This window comes from Microtus pennsylvanicus, chromosome 4 (assembly GCF_037038515.1).
Source record: "Microtus pennsylvanicus isolate mMicPen1 chromosome 4, mMicPen1.hap1, whole genome shotgun sequence".
NCBI lineage: Eukaryota > Metazoa > Chordata > Mammalia > Rodentia > Cricetidae > Microtus > Microtus pennsylvanicus.
The window spans coordinates 68,408,697-68,430,146 of NC_134582.1; the positions used below are offsets into that span (position 1 = coordinate 68,408,697).

The 21,450-nt window shown below is 47.0% G+C and overlaps 1 protein-coding gene across 4 annotated transcripts in view; it reads left to right on the top strand.

Moving 5' to 3' along the window:
- Slc35d4 (solute carrier family 35 member D4) overlaps positions 1-21,450 on the top strand; it is a 144,550-nt gene that overhangs the window by 7,651 nt on the left and 115,449 nt on the right. For 3 of the 4 annotated variants that reach the window (XR_012910330.1, XM_075969289.1, XM_075969290.1), the window contains exons 3-5: positions 2,615-2,692; positions 11,761-11,842; positions 21,337-21,414. Coding sequence is in view for 2 of the 4 variants with exons in the window: in XM_075969289.1 (XP_075825404.1) it covers positions 2,615-2,692; positions 11,761-11,842; positions 21,337-21,414 (238 nt within the window). In the remaining 2 variants the exon portion in view is untranslated. The remainder of the gene's footprint in view (positions 1-2,614; positions 2,693-11,760; positions 11,843-21,336; positions 21,415-21,450) is intronic. The other variant, XR_012910331.1, reaches the window with a different exon arrangement.

Genomic DNA, 21,450 nt, shown 5'->3' on the forward strand with positions numbered 1-21,450 from the left:
TTCCAGAGGATCCTACGTCCATGCCTTACCTCCAAAGGGACTGCAGACATACTACACAAGCACATAAAATAATAAATATTAAATATAAACATAAATGTAAATATAAGCTGAGGGGAAGTGATGAGTGAGCGCATTTAATCCCAGAACTCAGCAGGCAGAGCTCTGTGAGCTCAAGGCCAGCTGGGTCTAGAGTGAGTTCAAGAACAACCGGGGCTACACAGAGAAACCTTGTCTTAAAAAAGTCTCCAAACACTACTACATGTCTCTGGGGCGAATGGACCAGGTTCAGACCTCCACTCTTAGAGCAGGCTGGTTCATGGCATGAGCTAGTTGCTCCATTCTTGGTTGGCAGCGAAGCGATAGTTCTTACTACTGACCAGTTGCCTCCTAACGCATGAGGAAAAGGGGGCTACTATGGGTAATGGGGTAGTACCCACAAATTCTATAAAGAGGGAAATAGCCTGGCATATTTCAAGGTTGCAGGCTGTGTGCCTTGGGAATCCCCAAGGCAGAGTGAGAGCATCTCCTGGGGGGAGGGGACTGGCCCAAATCACGAGGGCTGGGAGTCACGTATAAGAGACTTTGTCCTGGAGACCAAGGGTTCTCAGTTAGTATTGTAACACATAGGTAAGATACAGTCATTTCTGAGGTGAGGTGTCTCAGGTCATTTGGGACTAAAATACAGTCATAAAATATATGAGTCATCTAGAGTATAGAGGTGACTAAGCTGAACACTGAGAGTGACCTAAGAGGTCAGAGTGCCGTCATATATGACCCCTGGACATGGATGTGACATGGCCATGATCATGGTAAATTAGAATGTCCAGATTACAATCACTGGAAAGTAGAAGCGCAGTACTAAGACCTGTCAGGAGGACGTGAGCTGCGCGAGGCTGAGGGAGTCCTGGACCCACCATGAGTCTTCGAGATGCATGGGTGGCTTCGCAAACAGGGGCTCCTTTATGGGTGCAATATTTAAAGGGGACATGGGAACTTGCTGCATTTGGGTAGCTCTAGAAGTTGAATACTACTTAGAGCCCTAGAATAAGGATAAGAAACACCACTGAAGAGAATACTTGTAATTATTGCCTATCATCTCCAGGAGATGCCGGTGAACTCACAACCCTCTCCCTTTTTAAAGGTTTAGTTTTGTAAGTGTGTGTGTGTGTGTGTGTGTGTGTGTGTGTGTGTGTGTGTGTGGTGACTGAGGAGGCCATTGGGTCTCCTGGAACTGGCAGCTATGAGCCCCAGCTTGGTGCTGGGATCTGAAGTGGGCCCTCTGGGAGAGAAGAGAACACTCTTAACCACAGAGCCATCTCTCCCTGACAGCCTCCCAAGTGCTGGGGTTACAGTTATGTCCCACCATGCCCGGTTTGTTTGGCATTTTGATGTGCTTTGCACAGTGGGAGAGGGCAATGTTCTAACACATGCTGCCCCTGACTATATTGCTAAGAGCACTGTTCCTCTAGTGAACTTCATGACCCCAGGTGTATGGGGCTGTGAAGAGGCTAAGGGCTGAGGAAGAATCAACCATTTTTAAATCAAATCAGTGACATGGTTTAATTAGCTGCTTAGAAAAAACTGCTACAAGGTAGAGAATGGATGGTGGGGACAACCCTGGGGGGGGGTCTTTATAGGACGCTAAGGTGTCACATGAGGACCGGCTTGTTGGGGTTTATGTCCTACCCAGTTCCCATAGCCGGTAAGCCCCCAGAGAAAATTACGCAGAGGTCTATATTAATTATAAACTGATTGGCCCATTAGCTCAGGCTTCTTATTAACTCTTGTAACGTATATTAACCCACTGTTCTTATCTAAGCCACATGGCTCAGTACCTTTTACAGCGGGGCAGGTCACATCCTGCTTCTTCCGTGGTCTGGGCAGGACTGCAGAAAGAGCTTCCTTCTTCCCAGAATACTACTGTTCTTCTTTTTCCGCCTCTACTTTCTGTCTGGTTGTCCCACCTATACTTCCTGCCTGGCTACTGACCAATCAGCGTTTATTTAAAACGTAATTGACAGAATACAGAATTGTCCCATACCACCAAGGGCCGGATGCACCGTAGGAAAGACTAAATTACAACAAAAACTAGGGAGGTGGCTTAGGATGTGAACACTGTTATGGGGAAAAATAAAATTATGACGATTTTGCCAAGTAGATGAGGGCAGTGAAGCCAGAGGAAGGGCTAGGAAGAAGGTTGAGGCGCTACCGCAGCTGGCTGACTGAGGGCAGTAGGATGATGACCAGGCTCAGGAAATGTCTAAGACAGCATTTCGCATGTGACATGATTGTGAGGCTATGGAATTTCAGGGTGCAAGTATCTGGACGAGAACAGGGATCTGGAAGTCATCCATATCTGTGGCTATGAGTGAGGTTCAGGAAATGTCTAGAAGAAGAGGCAAATAAGAATATCAGCACGTATTGGAGAGCTGGATTCGAAGGAGTAGAGATGGGACATTGTCTACAGAATTAGAGAAGAGCTGGGAAAACGGGGAAAGCGAGGTGTAGAAGGGTTGCAGATACGTATTAGCGGCCATCAGCAGGTCTGTCCTGGCCGGATGGCACTGGGCTCTGTAGGCCTGGAGTAACTCATCTGGACATTCATCCGTTCCAGGTGGCAGACACTCATCGGTGGACTTTTGCTTCATATGTCATGGAAACTGGGTTGTGTGGAGCTCAACAGCAGTTTAAGGTATCATAGCCTCTTTGTGACTGGCTCATGACTCATGTACACTTGCTTTACATATCTATTTTACCACCAGGAAACTTGGATGCATGCTTGAGTTGTTTGGTCTCTTAGTTCCTTTCCAACCTTGAGATTCAGTGATTTTATAGTAAGATAAATCTTGAACAGTGTCAGTAATATGAGATTAAATTATCAGATGCAGCCACAATACCATATTAATTCGCCTTTGTCTTAGGGCTAAAGATCACTACAGAGAGCTTACTGAAGAGCTTTAAATATCTTTTGGGAAATTTTTTGTTTGTTTGTTTGGTTGGTTTTTTTGAGGCAAGGTTTCTCTGTAGCTTTGGAGCCTGTCCTGGAACTCACCCTATAGACTAGGCTGGCCTTGAACTCACTGAGATCCACCTGTTTCTGCCTCCTGAGTGCTGGGATTAAAGACTTGTGCCACTCACTGCCCAGTGGGAGTTTTTATTATTATTTTCTACTTACAAAGCAGTTAAGAACAATACCAATGTATTCGTCACTTTCTGTTGCTGTGGTAACACCAGGACCAAAGCAGCTACAGTAGGAAGGGTTTATTTGGGGCTTACCATTTGGAAAGGTTAGAATCCATGATGTCTGTGCAGAGGCTTGGTGGAGGAAGAGCTTAGAGCTCACATCTTGGTTTACAAGCAGGAAACAGAGTGCATGGAAAACAACTCATGGCCTTTCAATTTTTTTAAATTATTTTTATTTAAAAATTTTTTAATTTTTTTGAGATTATAATTTAATTACATCATTTCCCTCTTTGCTTTCCTCCCTCCAAATTCTCGCATGCACCTCTCTTAGATAAATGGCTTCTTTTTATCCATTATCTCTCACTTTATTATTTTATAATTTGTGTATAAGATACTGATCTAGTCTAGAAGAGTGGCTTATTAAATCTTACTTTTGCCCTAAGTAGTGAACTAAAAAATAATGAAGTGCATGCCTGTAACCCCAACACTGGCAGGGGCAGGGTGGAACTCACTGTAACCCCAACACTGGCAGGAGAGGGTGGAACTCACTGTAACCCCAACACTGGCAGGGGCAGGGTGGAACTCACTGTAACCCCAACACTGGCAGGGGCAGGGTGGGACTCACTGTAACCCCAACACTGGCAGGAGAGGGTGGGACTCACTGTAACCCCAACACTGGCAGGGGCAGGGTGGAACTCACTGTAACCCCAACACTGGCAGGAGAGGGTGGAACTCACTGTAACCCCAACACTGGCAGGGGCAGGGTGGGACTCATTGTAACCCCAACACTGGCAGGAGAGGGTGGGACTCACTGTAACCCCAACACTGGCAGGAGAGGGTGGAACTCACTGTAACCCCAACACTGGCAGGGGCAGGGTGGGACTCACTGTAACCCCAACACTGGCAGGGGCAGGGTGGAACTCACTGTAACCCCAACACTGGCAGGAGAGGGTGGAACTCACTGTAACCCCAACACTGGCAGGAGAGGGTGGAACTCACTGTAACCCCAACACTGGCAGGGGCAGGGTGGGACTCACTGTAACCCCAACATTGGCAGGAGAGGGTGGAACTCACTGTAACCCCAACACTGGCAGGGGCAGGGTGGAACTCACTGTAACCCCAACACTGGCAGGAGAGGGTGGAACTCACTGTAACCCCAAAACTGGCAGGGGCAGGGTGGGACTCACTGTAACCCCAACACTGGCAGGGGCAGGGTGGGACTCATTGTAACCCCAACACTGGCAGGAGAGGGTGGGACTCACTGTAACCCCAACACTGGCAGGAGAGGGTGGAACTCACTGTAACCCCAACACTGGCAGGGGCAGGGTGGGACTCATTGTAACCCCAACACTGGCAGGCACAGGGTGGAACTCACTGTAACCCCAACACTGGCAGGCACAGGGTGGAACTCACTGTAACCCCAACACTGGCAGGGGCAGGGTGGGACTCACTGTAACCCCAACACTGGCAGGGGCAGGGTGGGACTCACTGTAACCCCAACACTGGCAGGAGAGGGTGGAACTCACTGTAACCCCAACACTGGCAGGAGAGGGTGGGACTCACTGTAACCCCAACACTGGCAGGAGAGGGTGGGACTCATTGTAACCCCAACACTGGCAGGGGCAGGGTGGGACTCATTGTAACCCCAACACTGGCAGGCACAGGGTGGAACTCACTGTAACCCCAACACTGGCAGGAGAGGGTGGGACTCACTGTAACCCCAATACTGGCAGGCACAGGGTGGAACTCACTGTAACCCCAACACTGGCAGGAGAGGGTGGGACTCACTGTAACCCCAACACTGGCAGGGGCAGGGTGGGACTCACTGTAACCCCAACACTGGCAGGGGCAGGGTGGAACTCATTGGTCAGCCAGCCTTGCAGAGTCTGTGACATCCAGCTTCAGTGAGAGGCCCTGCCTCAGGAGACAGCAAGGTGCAGAACGGCTGAGGAAGACGTCAGAGGCTGACCTTTGGCCTTCACACGCACACATGTGCACACATGCAAACATGTACACATACATACACACAGAATAGAAAAAATACGTGAGATCCTTTTGCTTGTAAGACAAGTATTGACTTTACAGTGGTAGGCGGTTACTATTCTAGGCCATGCCAGTGGTCCACTTATGAACCTTCTTATTTTCATGCCTGGAGGCTATTTTTAGGTCCACTAGATGTCAGCAGAATACAGGATTTTTGAGAATTCCATTTGAGGAGCCCTCCAGGCACCCATAACAAAACATTGCAGTGTTTGCAGGGAGCAGATGTTCTCTCAATGAGGCATGCTCTATTTGAAAAACAGTGATTTAATTTAATTAGCTTCATCTCAGTGACAACAGTTTTATGATGTATGCCAACACATTCCATAACTTCACACAGTTCTTGGTGGTGGCAGGTGGCCTGCAGATGGAAAACAGACCTAGGATTCACATGTCAGTGATGGGGCGTGGCAGAGCCAGGAGTTGCTTCCCATCGCTACCCTCATGCACACACACACACACGCATGTAAATGTGCGCATGAACATACTCATGGGCTCAGCAATTCCTGAGAGGCCCAGATGCCAAAGGGACCTGAGACCCTGCCAGGATCACCACAGACTATAAATTTGCTTTGTTTCCTATGTGGGTAAGGAAATGAGAGAATTAACAGACATACAAGCCAAAGCCTCCAGATGATGGATTAAAAGTGGGGGCAGGCAGCGCCTCTGTTCCTGATGTTCAGAGTAGCCCTCTACAAGTTAAACTTCAGGGCCTGCATCTTTCAGTAGCGCTTCTGGGAGTTTATCCTGAACACTATTAAAAAATCACACACGTGAGGAAATAATATATTCAAGAATACTCACACAGCATTGGGAGAGTAAAAAAACCTTAAAACCTCCATAGACCGGAGTGACCTCACACTCCCAGAGATCCTCCTGCCTCTCCCTCTCCAGTGCTGGGGTTAAAGGCATGCGCCACTCACTAGCCATTGGTATTGTTCAGTTATTATTAATGCACGTTAATGGTCATTAATTCAATTATCAGTAAATTGGGTTTGGCTTTTTGCCATGGGAAATTGTGAAATTAAGTAGGTTATGAGATGGTATGTGCAACAGGATCCCATTATTGTCAAAATGTTAGTATATGTGACATTTGGACGTTGGGAGTGTACTTCCCAGGTCTTCCCTTTTGGGCATGGCCTGGATTATAATTGCAGTGTTGGTTTTTTTTTTTTTTTTTTGGTTTTGAGACAGGGTCTCATTGTGTAGCCCTGGCTGGCCTGGAACATGCTGTGTAGCCCTGGGTAGCTTGGAATTTGCTGTGTAGACCAGGCTGGCTTTGAACTCACAGGGATCCACTGCCTCTGCCTCCTGGGTGATTGGAGGGCCAAGGAATGTCGCAAATATCACGCTGCATAATAAACCTCATAAAAGAGATTTATTGGGGCAGGGTATGTGGGGAAACATGAAAGGTCGCCTGAGAGAGGGTGGAAAAGGAAGAGAAGCTGTGCAGGTGCAGGCTTTATAAAGGATACCGGACTCTGGTAACAGTGTGTCACATTTGCTGGGTGGTGACGGCACGGCTTCTGGTGCTGAGCTGCTGCAGGCTCAGGGAGCATCTGTCTCTGGAGTGTGGTTGGGTCTTGGTTTACCAACAATAGGTGTGTACCACACTAGGCCTACAGCATGGTGGAGGATGGCATTTTCTCACTGCTCAGAGCAGCCAAGCATCCCCAGAGCCAGCTGTTATGGATTAGAGCCACAGCCTGTGCTCCAGTAACACATGTTCAGCATCTGCCCTCAGTAAACCAATTAAAATAGCTAAGATAGCAGTCCTGGCAATGGGTGGCCGTGCCCACTTTTGACTTCTCGTTCTATCTTCTGTAGGTCGTCTGGCAGGTTGTACATTTTTCTCTGGTAGAAAAAGTTTCTCCTCTGGCTGGCCTAGGCATTCTGTTTCTCCAGCTTGAGAGTTCTAGCTAATTCCAATTTCCTGAAGGAATTTGTCGTTTGAACAGTCTGATAAAGTCAGGGACACAGGTGTCCCTTGAATGTCTTCATCCCTGCCAGGCCAGTTACACCTCTGAAGGTGTCTGAAGTTCTCAGGAAAATTCCTGCACCCCTTTTGGCTGAGGGGCAGCCACTGTCTCATGAGCACAACTTGCTCTTTCCTGTTAGCCCCAAGTGAGATGGCGGGTCAGTGCCTGGGCTGGATGTTTGGAGCATCTCCCTGAGCCTCCCTGCTCCGTCTCCCAGGAGTCTCTTCTGTATCCGGTTGAAGTTGTGTTTTTGTATTTCGGAGTAGGGATCAGCACATAAGACATTCCTTAGGGTTGTTTTCTTCCCCTCACATCCACAGTGAGCAGTGCAGATTCATTTCTTGGAGTCTGTAACTCAGCAGGAGTTTCCTTTGTTTATTTTAAGAGGGACTTGAGTACAGAGGTCTGGGACTTTACTGACCTTACATTCCAAAGCCCTGGGCTGCTGCAGCCAAGCCAGCTGCCTGCGCGACTTAAACACCCTCATCCTTCTCATCAGCACTCTGCTTGCTGGTTCAGTCCTGCGCTTCTGGCGCATGGCCTGCTGTGGGTTCGTGTTGTTGCTTCTGATCCTTGTAAGCCTAGTGTGACAAGTGAGAATTGGGAAAGCCTTTTCCTAGGGGAATGGCCACCATCTGCAGTATCTCTTGGCCCCTGAGGGTGGGGTGGCATGCTCCTCTCTCTGTTCATCTTTTTGTTGGGGCTGTAGACATCTATTTTTGCAGGCAGGACTGTGATAATGGAGAACATCTCTGTTAGCTCTTTTACTTGCAGCGTACTGTCGATAGCCTTGTCTCCCAGTAGTGGACAATGGGTGTGTGGGCATAGTGCAGAGACATGATTGAAGGCCTAGGCTGGGTAGGCTTGACTTGAGATTCTCGCCTTGTATTTACTGACTGTTCAGTAGGAACCTGACCAGGGGTTAGTTAGTGTGCATCTGTGTGAGAGGACAGCTTTTGATAAGAACAGGGATAGAAACTGGTCAAGGGGGGCAAGGACCCCAAATCAGCAGTTCTCAGAACGTCAAGAGAGGGTTCTGCTTTCTGTTTCTTTGCTATCTCCTGGTCTTAGTTGGGATTACTATTGCTTCATTGAAACACCATGACCAAAAGCAAGTTTGGGAGGAAAGGGTTTATTTGGCTTATGGTTTCATATCATAGTCCATCACTGAAGGAAGGCAGGACAGGAACTCAAGCAGGGCAGGATCCTGGAGGCAGTGACTGGTGCAGAGGCCATGGAGGGGAGCTGCTTACTGGCTTGTTCCTCATGGCTTCCTCAGTCCACTGTCTTATAGAACCCAGGACCACCAGGCCAGCAATGGCTCCACCCACAATGGGCGGGGCCCTCCCCATCAATCACTAATTGAGAAAATATCCTGCAGGCTTCCCTATAGCTGGATCTTATAGAGGCATTTTCTCAATTGGGGTTCCCTCCTCTCAGCTGACTCTAACCTGTGTCAAGATGACATAAAATTAGCCTGCACACTCCTAAATAAGTACGCCTGATTGTGGCCTTGGTGATTGTGTGACTGGAAGTGAGAGAAGGCTCCTGGGTACCCACCTCATTGGGCCCTGGACTAACAGCTCACCCTCCTCCCACACCCACTCTAGTTTCTGCTATAAGTTCTTTTAAAAGCCCCCCCCCCCAGACTAGCAGCTTGAAAGGAGCCCTATTTCTGGGACTCTCCTGTTCTATGGGACTATCTCACCCTCTCCCTCTTCTTCTCCCTCAACTCCATAAGCTCCTACCCGTGATCTGGCAAAAATGGCAGAGGAGGGAGTCCCTTAGACCTTAGAAGATGAAGGGAAGTTGGTAGTGAGAGTCAGTAGCCAGGCTGCCTGGTCTCAGGCCGGAGGCAGAGAAGAAGGTGGAGCAGCAGGCATGGTGTCAACACCACAGCCTCAGTGCTATTGATGTCAGCTCACTTCCCAGCACAATGTCTTTCTGTTGGGAGTTCCTGCAGCTATTTCCACTGGCAGGAAAGTGAACTGGGGAAAGATAAGAATGAAAACTCGGGGCAGCTCTATCCCCCCCTTTTGTTTTTTCAAGATAGGGTTTCTTTGTGTAGCCCTCGTTGTCCTGAAACTAGCTCTGTAGAACAGGCTGGCCTCAGACTCACAGAGATCTACCAACCTCTTCCTCCCAAGTTCTGGGATTAAAGGTATGCACCAGCACTGCCTTGCTGACAGTGCCTTCATTGCCAGTACTCAGTCAAGGTCTCCAGTTGTTGTAGAATATTAAGATGTGTTACATTTGTTTATGCTGTAAAACATTTGTTTAATGATACAAAGATGTGTTGCATTCTTTTTTTTCTAAAAGATTCATTTATTTATTAAGTATACAGTGGTTTGCCTGCCTGTGGGCCAGAAGAGGGAACCAGACCTCATTACAGATGGTTGTGAGCCACCATGTGGTTGCTGGTAATTGAACTCAGGACCTTTGGAAGAGCAAGCAGTGCTCTTAAACTCTGAGCCATCTCTCCAGCCCGTTGCATTCTTTTATGTTGCATTTGTTTAATTCTGTGAAGCTGTGTTACTTGGCCTGTCTGAAGCACCCAATTGGTATAACAAAGAGCTGAATGGCCAATAGCAAGGTAGGAGAAAGGATAGGTGGGGCTGGAAGGCAGAGAGAATAAATAGAAGGAGAAAAAGAGAAGAAGGAGCAAGAGAACAAGGAGAGGGATCAAGGAGTGAGAAAAGAAAGGGCAGTCACCCACCACACAGTAAGAAGTAAGTAAGAAGACATGGAGTAAGAAGTAAAGATAGTTATACAGAAACAGAGACAGGTAAAAGCCCAGAGGCAAAAGGTGGGTAGAAACAAGCCAAGCTAAGTTTGGGCATTTATAAGAAAGAATAAGCCTCCCTGTGTATTTATTGGACACTGGGCAGCAGGCCCCCCAAAGAACTAAAGAGCAGGAGTACAAAGTAATACAACCAACTACACTCTGGGATCTGAGCCTGTCGTCTGTTTTCCTTACATATTTAAACATAGTAGAAGTTGTGGCTGATGGCCTTTGCAATAAGAATGGATTCTATTGGCTTATAAATAGAGAACAGGGCTAGGGCCAGAGGAAGGATCTGTGATAAGTGAAAAGGTAGATTCTATTGGTGGAGGATGCAGAGAACCTGGTGCCTCTTTCAGAGGGATGCGCTCTATTCACTGGGAGACTAAGCTAGGATTAGGGCCTGAACAGTGCTCAGGATTTTGGGGGATTCAGAAAGGCTGGCTCATAGAATAGCAGGAAAATCACTGGGTTGATTGACCACTTTTTCCTCTGGCATCCCAGGTGACCAGGCATCCTTCCGTTAAAGGTCTACGTGATTGGCAGTTCTGGTTTATCCAATGCCTGTTCTAAGCTGCACTTCCTATACCTCTCTGTGAGAGGGTAGGACTTCCTTATGGATACGGCATGTGGTTGATGGACTCAAAGTCCAGTGCAAAATGAACATATGGGGATGCTTTCCCTCTGTAAGAAATTAAAAGTGTTTGGTTGGTAGTCTTAACCATACACATGTCTACCTGTGCACATTCTTGTGCATGTGTGTGCACAGGCCAGAGTTGACTGTGAGTGTCTTCGTCAATCACTGTCTACCTTTTTTCTTATCTTTTTGGTTTTTCGAGACAGGGTTTCTCTGAGTAGCCCTGGCTGTCCTGGCACTAGCTCTGTAGACCAGACTTGCCTCAAACTCACAGAGAGCCGCCTGCCACTGCTTCCTAAGTGCTGGGATTAAAGGCCACCTTTTATTTTTTTGAGACAGGTCTCCCATTAAATGTGGAACCCTCAGATTCAGCATTCTGACTAGCAAGCTCCAAAGGTCCTCTTGTCATGCCAGCACTGGATTACAGGGTGCACCAGCACACCCAGATTTTACATGGGTCCTGGGGATCTTACACAGATCCTCACGTTCGCAGACCATGTACCTTGCCAGAATATGACCACCTGAATTCCTGAGGTTTATTATTTAAAAACCATTTTTTTCTAATTTTTTGGTTTAAAGTTGTGATTCCTTGGAGCTGTTTGAAATATCTTAGGTAAACAGTCTTTTAAAAAGTTTTATTTGGGGGGCTGAAGAGATGGTTCAGGGGTTAAGAGCTCTTCTAGAGGTCCTAAGTTCAAGTCCCAGCACCCACATAGTGGCTCACAGCCATCTGTGGTAGGATCTTGCGCCCTCTTCTGACTTTCAGGTGTACATGCAGAACATTCACACATTAAAAAAAAATTACTGATGTGCTTGAAAATTTTCACCGTTGGAGAAAGTCAGTTGTGTCCTCTCCTGAGCCTGCGGCAAGGCCTGTCCATGCTCATTTTGGAGGTTTCCTGAATGCTAAGTAGATGTTACATGACAATTATATATTAGATGTGTGTGTTGTGTGTGTGTGTGTGTGTGTGTGTCTGCTCTCTCAGCGAGTAAAGAACACATCTCACTTATCGGGTCCCCCAAGGATATTTAGACAACCTTGTTGGAAGACATTGGTGCCTCTGAGGGTCAACCCATCCAGCGAGGTCTTTTCAAACATGAAGTAGTAAAAGCATTATAATTTCTCCCCCTCTTTTCAGATCTAATGTTTTGGCATGGCTTCCTGCTTCAGTGCTGTCAGTGGGTATAATCTATGCAGGGTCCAGAGCTTTGTCCAGACTGGTAAGTATTAGAATGTGTGTATGTGTGTGTGTGGGGGGGGTACACAACCCCTCTTTCCTTGTTGCCTTTTGTGTTTTAATTTATTGCACCTGGCATCTGTGGGGGCCAACATCAGCTGGAATGTAAAATTAGATCAGAGAACAGAGCTGTTGGTCAGCTTACTGTAGCTGTAATCAAAACACCAAGGGAACAACTTAAGGAAATATATTTTGGCTCACTGTTTCAGAGGGTCCCAGACTGAGTCCTTGCCTCTTAGGTGTTGGGCCTGTGGTGAGGTTGAGCATCAAGCAATGGAGGATGTGGTTGAGCTATTCACCCCAGGACAGGTGGGGACAGTGAGATAGAAGATGGAGGACCAGAAGTAACTTTCAAAGGCCTGTCCCCAGTAACTTACCGGAGGTCTTGCTGCCTATAGTTTCCAGGCTTTCCCAAACAAGTACCACTACCTGGGGACCAAGCCTGCAGTGTGTGAGCCCTTTTGAGGGGACCCTTGATATCCAAACTCTGACAGAGAAACCTGGGCCTGAGATAACATGAAGCATCTTTTTAATTAGAGGATACGACAGGGCCAGCTTTCTCACAAGGCGGAGGTGGGCAAAGAGAGACACAGTAGCAACAGCTGTGAAGTTTGCCGCAGTCCAGCCTCACTTGAGCAAGACCCTGTGCCTGCTGCTGAGGAGTCGGAACTGGGCTGCCTTTTTGTATACTGTGAAGATGTGTCTCTGCCAAGGCACTTTCTGATTGATTTAATAAAGAGCTGAATGACCAATAACTAAGCCGGAAAGGATAGGCGGTGGGATTCTGGGCAGAGATAGGAACTCTGGGAAGAAGAGAGGTGGAATTCATGAGCCAGTCCCAGAGGAAATGGGATGTACAGTATGGAAGGGAGGCAATGAGCCGCGTGTCGGAACATAGTTAATATAAACGGGTTAATTACGTTTTAAGAGGTAGATGGGAAGTAGCCTAAGGCAACACTCTCATAACTGATAAGAAGTCCTTGTGTCACGATTTGGGAGCTGGTGACTTACAGAAAGTCCAACAGCACCGGTTGCATTGATAAAATGGTCCAGGGGATGCTGGATGCAGCTGTGAACACAGATGTGGGATGGAGTGGAGCAGTATCCCGGGGGACTAGTCACATGAACTGTCCATTGATAAAATGGTCCAGGGGATGCTGGATGCAGCTGTGAAGACAAGTGTGGGAAAGAGTGAAGCAGTATCTGGGGGGACTAGTCACATGAACTGTCCATTCTGTCTCCTGTTCCTCATCCCCCTGCTTCAGGACCGAGCTCCTCAACTGTGTGGTTTCCAAATGCATCATCCGGAACTCTACACTGCAGTCCATTAAAACCACATGGACTTAGAAATCAAGATGGTATTAAAGCCTCCTCTCACCTTATCAACTTCTATTTTTATTTATCAGAAAATAACTGTATCTGCCTTTTGGAAAAGTACAGAATTTGCAAAATAATTTAGTCTTTTTATAGTGTTCGCTGTTATGTTAGTTCTTGAGTTCTCAGATGTAAAACCAACAAAGTCTGTTTAGCTGGGTAACAATATTGTTCGGACAGCTTCAGAGTTATAAAATAGCAGTTGAGAAAGTAATTTGGAAGTTAAATCATTTCTTTCATGATTTATACTGTTGAGGAGATGGAGGCTCAGGGTTCAGTCTGCAGTCGCCCAGCCTTGGTAGAGGTAAGATTTCTCTAGTGGCTTGGCTGTTTTGCTTTTCTGATCTTCAGGCAACCTTTATTAAAACATAAATAAAATATCACTATATGTGTGTGCATGTGTGGATTTTAGAGGTCAACAATAGGAATCTTCTATCACACACACACACAGCTGGGTAGTGAGACCCTGGGATCTGCCTACCTCCACCCTTTCTACCACTGCGATTACATATGTGCACCATCATACCTGGCTTTTAGGTTACAGATGTGCTCCTTCACACCTGGCTTTTAGGGTACAGATGTGCCCCTTCACACCTGACTTTTAGGGTACAGATGTGCCCCTTCACACCTGGCTTTTAGGGTACAGATGTGCCCCTTCACACCTGACTTTTAGGGTACAGATGTGCCCCTTCACACCTGACTTTTAGGGTACAGATGTGCCCCTTCACACCTGACTTTTAGGGTACAGATGTGCCCCTTCACACCTGACTTTTAGGGTACAGATGTGCCCCTTCACACCTGGCTTTTAGGGTACAGATGTGCCCCTTCACACCTGACTTTTAGGGTACAGATGTGCCCCTTCACACCTGGCTTTTAGGGTACAGATGTGCCCCTTCACACCTGACTTTTAGGGTACAGATGTGCCCCTTCACACCTGGCTTTTAGGGTACAGATGTGCCCCTTCACACCTGACTTTTAGGGTACAGATGTGCCCCTTCACACCTGGCTTTTAGGGTACAGATGTGCCCCTTCACACCTGACTTTTAGGGTACAGATGTGCCCCTTCACACCTGGCTTTTAGGTAGTTTTAGGAAATCTGAACTCGAGTCCTCATGCTTATGCATTGAGCGCTTTATCCACTGAACCATCCCTCCGGCTCTACTTTATATCTTTATGTGAGTCATAGTCACTGGGCAAGTGATGACCTAATGGAGGAAGAGGCGCAGGTGTAGAGTCCTGCCTCCAGTCCCCACAGAGTGGCAGCTCCTCTGATGTGTCGTATGTTGTCCTTTTCAGATTGGTCTCCTTAAGAACTAATGCATATGGACTTTTTTTTAAAAAAAGGCTTTTTAAATTTTTTAAATAATTTTTTTAAAATGTGCATTGGTGTTTTACCTGCATGTGTGTCTGTGTGTGGGTGTCAGATCCTCTGGAACTGAAACTGCAGTCATTGTGAGCTGCCATGTGGGTGCTGGGAATTGAACCTGTGTTCTCTGGAAGAATCAGGTCTCTTAACTGCTGAGTCCTCTCTCCAGCCTGGACTTTGTCTTTCTGTGCAGCCCATGTACCACAGAACCTGGCAATTAGAATCTGTGTGAGTACACGTGTGTGCCATGGACTCTCTGACTACGTAATCTTTTTACTTTGTTCCAAAGCCCACTCTAGTCTAGGCAGTCAGGAAGGGTACTGGTTCGTGTAAGTAAGTTTTAGGATAGAGACTCACTTCAGGCCTGGCAGGATCCAGAGGGAGTGACATACCCAGACAATCCACTGCTGTCTTGCACTTCCACAGGGTATCTGTCCAGCGTCAGTGCCGATCACCTCAGCCTGACCTCCTCTCCGTTCATAAGGAGACTGTCTTCCTTATGGCTCTTATCTGAGTCCCAGACTTCACTTAGATTGGGTCCTTGTGGTCACTGCCCATGGCTGTTCTGCAGACTTGTTAGGAGGGTGAGGCCGTGTTTCCTAGTCTGCCATGCACCTTAGCTTTGCCATCTCCCACTGCAGCCGAAGAAGCGTGGAGCACAGACGGGAGGAGACAGAGGCTCCGGGCTCAGTCTGCGGTGGGGTGGCCAGACTAAGAAGAGGGTGCGGCTGTTCTCAGGTTCAGGCACCTTGCTTAACAAGGGACTCAAATATCTGATGGCTAAAATCCCTCAGAAAACCCACCTGAAATCTCCATTCAGTCTGTTCTCAGCAGTCAGGGCTCTGCACTTTAGAACGGTGTCAGGAAGATAATTTCTGGGCAAGCCTGTCTTTAGCTTGCTCTTTGGTTACAGGGTTTACACCAACTGCAGCCCTAAAGTACACCATTCAGTTGAGCTGTCTTATGGTTTACAACAGAACTTTTTGAAGAAGTTGAATTACATTCTAGTTTAACCAATTGACTTCCGCTTTCATGTGAGTTCCCGAGCCTGACAGTTGAGAGGACTAACCTAGAGCATCTATGGCCTTGTCTAACAGGCAAAGAGAAGCTGCTCAGTTCAGACCTGATAGAGAAAGAACTCCCACTCCATATACCCACTGGAAGTGGGAGGACAGTGAGTAGGAGACACCTGTTGTTCAGTGAGAGAATTCGACCCAGCATCTTTTCCGTTCTTTGCTTTTCCATTGCTGCGTAGACATTCCCCGGCTGGATAAACACCGGGCACTCAGACAGTTTGTGTTGGATGGAGAACAGCCCTCACAGTTCTGCTGCCAGCCTGCCAATTAACAAATCCAGGAAGACTTGGGGATGCGTGCAGTTAAAATCGTGGGTGTATTTTTATACGAAACACTTTTGAGTAGATCTGACAAAGCTTCAAGGCTGATGTACGGCATCCGGGAGCTGAGTTAGCTTTGCAGGGCCCCATGGAGGAGTTCTTTGTGGGTTCCCCACACCACACTACAGCTGACTGATTCTGTAGAGGTTAGAAGAGAAGAGAGCATCCCAAAGCTGTTTGTTGTCATTGTTATCTTTTTATTTCATCTGCCCCAGGCTCAAACTCTGTGTAGCCGAGGATGACCTTGAACTTCTGATTCTCCCACCAACACCTCCTGAGTGCTGGGATGACAGAGGTGCGCGGGCATGCCTGATGTATGCATTGGTGGCAGCTGCTGTGGGCTCCTGTCATGTCCAGACACTCTTTCCGTTCAATCTTCACTGGTCTCAGGATCCCTCAGTGATGGCCCCAAGTTCTGTGCAGAGGTGTGAGAGAGGAGCCGCATGTGGCTGAGCGCCCCATAGACACTTGTTCCTGTAGGCACCAGGCATGCACTTGTCCACAGACATATATGCAGGGAAACACCCACAGATGTTAAGTATAGTTTGTGTGAAGAAAAAGGAAAGTGCAGATACTAACTCTTGGTGACCCTGCTTCATTCCCATCGGGGTGACTGTTGCCAACCACAAGTGCTGGTAAGGATGTGGGGAAATCTGGATGCTCAGGCATTGCTGTCAGAAACTGGGAATAGTGTGGCTGCTGTGCAGAACAGTGTGGCGGTTCATGAAAAAAAAAAAACAACTAAAAATTGCCAGGTGTAGTGGCACATACCTGTAATTCTAACATGTCAATGCAGGATTGCCAAGAATTTAAAGCCATTCAGGGATATATAGTGAATTACAAGATGATCTGGGTTACAGTGTAAGATGCACTCTTAAAAAACAAATATCTTCAAGATTGCTTTCTATGGAGAGGGCCTGCCTGCATGCAATTGTTTTATAGAATACATTAAGGACATATCTACATATTTAAAAATCATCTAAAGAGAAGAAACAGGACTGTCATTCTTTTACAGAAATTAAGAAGCTAACGTAGGGAGCCAGTGAGATGCCTCAGCAGGTAGATGTGCCTGCCAGTAAACCTGAGTACCCTAGTTGTTGGAGAAAGAAAATTACCTCCTGAGGACCCGAGTTCAATCCCTGGGACCTGCTTGGTGGAGAAAGAATTACTTCCTATAGGCTGAGGACCTGAGTTCAATCCCTGGCACCCGCTTGGTGGAGACAGAATTGACTCCTGTAGGCAGAAGAACCAAATTCAATCCCTGGGACCCGCTTGGTGGAGAGAGAATTACCTCCTGTAGGCTGAGGACCTGAGTTCAATCCCTGGGACCTACTTGGTGGAGAGAGAATTACCTCCTGTAGGCTGAGGACCTGAGTTCAATCCCTGGGATCCACTTAGAGGGGAGAGAATTACCTCCTATAGGCTGAAGACCTGAGTTCAATCCCTGGGATCCACTTAGTGGGGAGAGAATTACCTCCTGTAGGCTGTCCTTTGATCTCTTCTTGAGGTCACACACTCACCCACTCCCTCCATACACAGAAATAACTAAAATGTAATAATACTAATAAGGAGAAGCTAACCCAGGAGCGTGCTTGACTTAGGGTCATCTATACCTCTATAGATTGACCAAAGGCCATGCCTGTGGTCAGGACCAGGGTTTTCTATGGGAAATTTTTCTGAGACTTCAAAATTGTATCCCAGGAAGCATGAGAATAATGACAAACTTCTAAGTTCATAGTTAACAATTTAATCTTCATATCAAAGAATTTCATTTGCACGTGGGTGAAATATTAATTACTTAGTTGTGGATTATACACCCATATAATTAAATGAAATGGCCAGAGGTACAACGTGATCAATTACATTTGGCAGATTTGTTTTCATAATCATGATTTGGGCTCTATGGTGGCTGATGATAGGAACTTGTCTTGTTGAGATCATCCCCAAAGTCATAAGGGTATAAAAATAAACTCCCTCGGTCCTCCATAGGGGAAACAAATATCTAGAGTGGCCTCAGCTGGGGTGTGGCTCAGAGTAGAACCTTGCCTAGCACGTACGTCTTTGGGTCAAGCCTTGGCAACTTCAATGATGACAACTCAGATAAAGTGGTTTTAAGCAATTAATAGCAGGTTAAGAACCAGAAGCAATCTGCCCCTCAGTTTTCTCGTCAGTGTAGTGGGGATGTTAATGGTGAGTGTGCAGCAGGGGTCGTCTGGTGTACGGTAAACACTCAGTGTTTTCTACCTACTGTTACTACTGTCGCCACATATCATAATTTTTGTCTAATTTAACCCACGTAGGTCCTGCCGAAGTTAAGCCTATGAGGGTAATAAAGGGCAGTGTGTGGCTGAGTGGGAAATACCCCTATAGACTCCTGTATCCAATCACTTTTGGACCCCAACACGTGCCACTGTATTTCAAGGCCACAGAACCTTTAGGAGGTGGATCTTTGCTAAAGGAAGTGGGTCACTTTCCTGACTGTGGTGGTCTGAATGAGAATGACCCCCATAGGCTCATATGTCTGAATGTCCCCAGTTGGTGGAACTGTTAAGGAAGGACTAGAAGTTGTGTCACTGGGGTGTTTGTTGACAGATGTTTCTGTCCCACCTGGTCCCAAAGAAATGCACAGAGGTCTACATTTATTATAAACTGGTTGGTCTAGTAGCTCAGGCTTCTTATTAGCTCTTTTTTTTTAAATTGAGCTCTACATTTTTCTCTGCTCCCCTCCCTGTCTTTCCCTTCCCCTTCAGCCCTCTCCCAAGGTCCCCATGCTGCCAATTTACTCAGGAGATCTTGTCTTTGTCTACTTCCCTTACTAACTTTCATAACTTGTATTAACCCATAATTCTTGTCTGTGTTAGACATGTGGCTTGGTACCTTTCATCAGCAAGGCATTCTCATCCTGCTTCATCTGTGTCTGGATGACAACTGCAGACTCACCATTTCCTTTTCCCAGAATTCTCCTGTTCTTATCACCCCACTTCTACTTCCTGCCTGGTCGCCTGACCTATACTTCCTGCCTGGTCGCCTGACCTATACTTCCTGCCTGGCTACCAGCCAATCAGCATTTTATTAAAATAATACAAGTGACAGGATACAAGACCATTGTCCCACAGCAGGTGGGTGGGCTTTGGGTTTCAAAAGCCCATGCCATTCCTAGTTAACTCTCTCTGCCTCATGGTTGTTGCCTCCAGATGTGAGTTCTCAGCTGCTGCTCCAGCGCCATGGCTGCCTGCCTGCTGCCATGCTCCCTTCCATGATGGTTGATCATGACTCTAACCCTCTGAAACTGTAAGCAAGCCTGCCGTATAAGTTGCTGTGGTCATGTGTCTTATCACAGCAATAGAGCAGGAACCAGAACACTGACTACAGAGGCAGTGTGACTAGCTACCTCTTGCTGCTGATGGTGCTACATGCCTTCCTTCCCTGTCAGTCATGATGGACGGGATCCCCTCAAACTGTGAGCCAGAATAAACCATACTCTCTTAACTTTCTCTTTGAATATTTGGACCCAGCAATGGGGGAAATGCTTTGGTGTTCCCAAGGCATCAGGCAACAGCAAGCCTCTAGAACCAAAACAGCAGGGTTTCGAGGGAGGATTTTGCAGCTAGAGGCCAAGGAAGCGTTGGCTTTGCTTTTGGTCGATCTCTGCCCTGGGGATACAGTTTAACTGGTCAGCTGTGGGCTGGCTGTCTCTAATCTGTTAGCTTTTCAGTAGGAAAAATGGCTTGAGAAACTTAGATTTAAAACGTAAGGAAGAATCAGTGATACCTCCTTTAAAACAACACAGCTTTGGTTAGAGCTCACCCGTTTTAGAGCTTAGCAGTTTTATTGCTGCCACGATTTGCTTTGTTTTTTTTTTTTTGTCACAGCATCTCACTCTGTAGCCCAGGCTGGCCTGTACCTCATTCTGTAGCCCAGGCTGGCTTGTAACTCACTCTGTAGCCCAGGCTGGCCTGTAACTCACTCTGTAGCCCAGGCTGGCCATGAACCAGCAGTGATCCTCCTGCCTTAGCCTCCTGAGTGCTAGAATCACAGGATAAGGCACACCTCTAACTAGCTGTCAGGATCTGGTTCATACTAGTCCTGTTGAACCTGGACAGTGGCAGGGTCACTGGGATTTACATCCCTGTTGGGATTTAAATGTCACAGCAGAGCAGCTTGCCTGGAAGTTTCAGAGACTTTGTCTGCCTTGTCTGTGAGGCTCATAGCTACAGTGTCATCTGCTTTGGAAGAGGGTTAAGGAACAATGCAAAGTCAATGATTGCTGACTGTTAGCACACTGGGTGTTGAGCTGTGTGCTTGTAATCTCACCTCTAGGAGGCCAGCCTGGGCTGTATAGCTCATAGATCCTGCCTCCAAAATAAACAATCCTGGGGCAACTTGGAGCTGTTAATCATGTGACATTATCCATGTGCTTGTTATCTGTGTGCTTGGAATCAGTTTTATGCCTACAGACAGGTCCCGTTGCAGCTGCTGGTCAGCCAGGCCAAGGGAGACGGAGACAACTGCCCACAGTGTGTAATTAGACAGTTAAACCTCCTCTGGGTCCATAGTTCAACTCCAAAGTTCTAAATTCTCAACCCCAAACTTAATCTCATTTCTGGATTCATAGTCAAGAAACCAAAAGCCATGGTCACTTCTTTGTCATCAACTAGTCAAAAAGTCTATTTTAAAATTCTTAGCTTGATCAGCTCCAGGTCACCCTATCACATGATAAAGCTGCTCACTTCTGTGTTTTAAGACCTCATTTCCACCATGAAGGCTTGCTCTTCCCTCGCTAGGCTCACTGTGTCTTGCAGGAGCCACCTGAGCTCCTGCATGCTGGGGACAGTGTGTCCACCATGCTCATGGGATTTGTGCTCTGCACCTGGCGTGGTGCATGATACAGAGGAGGTACTTAAGTCTGAGGATGAAAACCCCATAGGAGAGGAACCTTGACATACACCCCACCAAAATTAATACTTCAAGGGCTAGAGAGACAACTCAGTGGTTAAGAGCACTTGCTGCTCTTGCAGAGAACCCGGGCACTGTTGTTAGCATCAATATAGTGGCTCCCACTTCTGTAACTCCAGTTCCAGTGAATCTGATACCTTCTGGCTTCCACTAGCCGTGCCTACACATGGTACACAAATATGCATGCAGAAAACCTACTCATAGAATAAATAAATAAATCTTGGAGGAAGAATGAAGAATACTTCAGCAAAGTGCTGGCCTAGAAGATTCTCTGCTGGAGAGACTGAAGGCTGCATGTTCCCACACACCTTATTTTTAAACAAAAGTCAAGTAACTGAAAGATGGGAGAACGTATTTTGATGCTTGCTATTCTGTTTGCTTTCAGGCTGTTCCTGTGTTTTTCATTTTGCATAATGTAGCTGAAGTTCTCATCTGCGGGTACCAGAAGTGTGTCTGGAAAGAGGTAAATAAGCAAACTGCCTTAAAAAAATGTTTCACA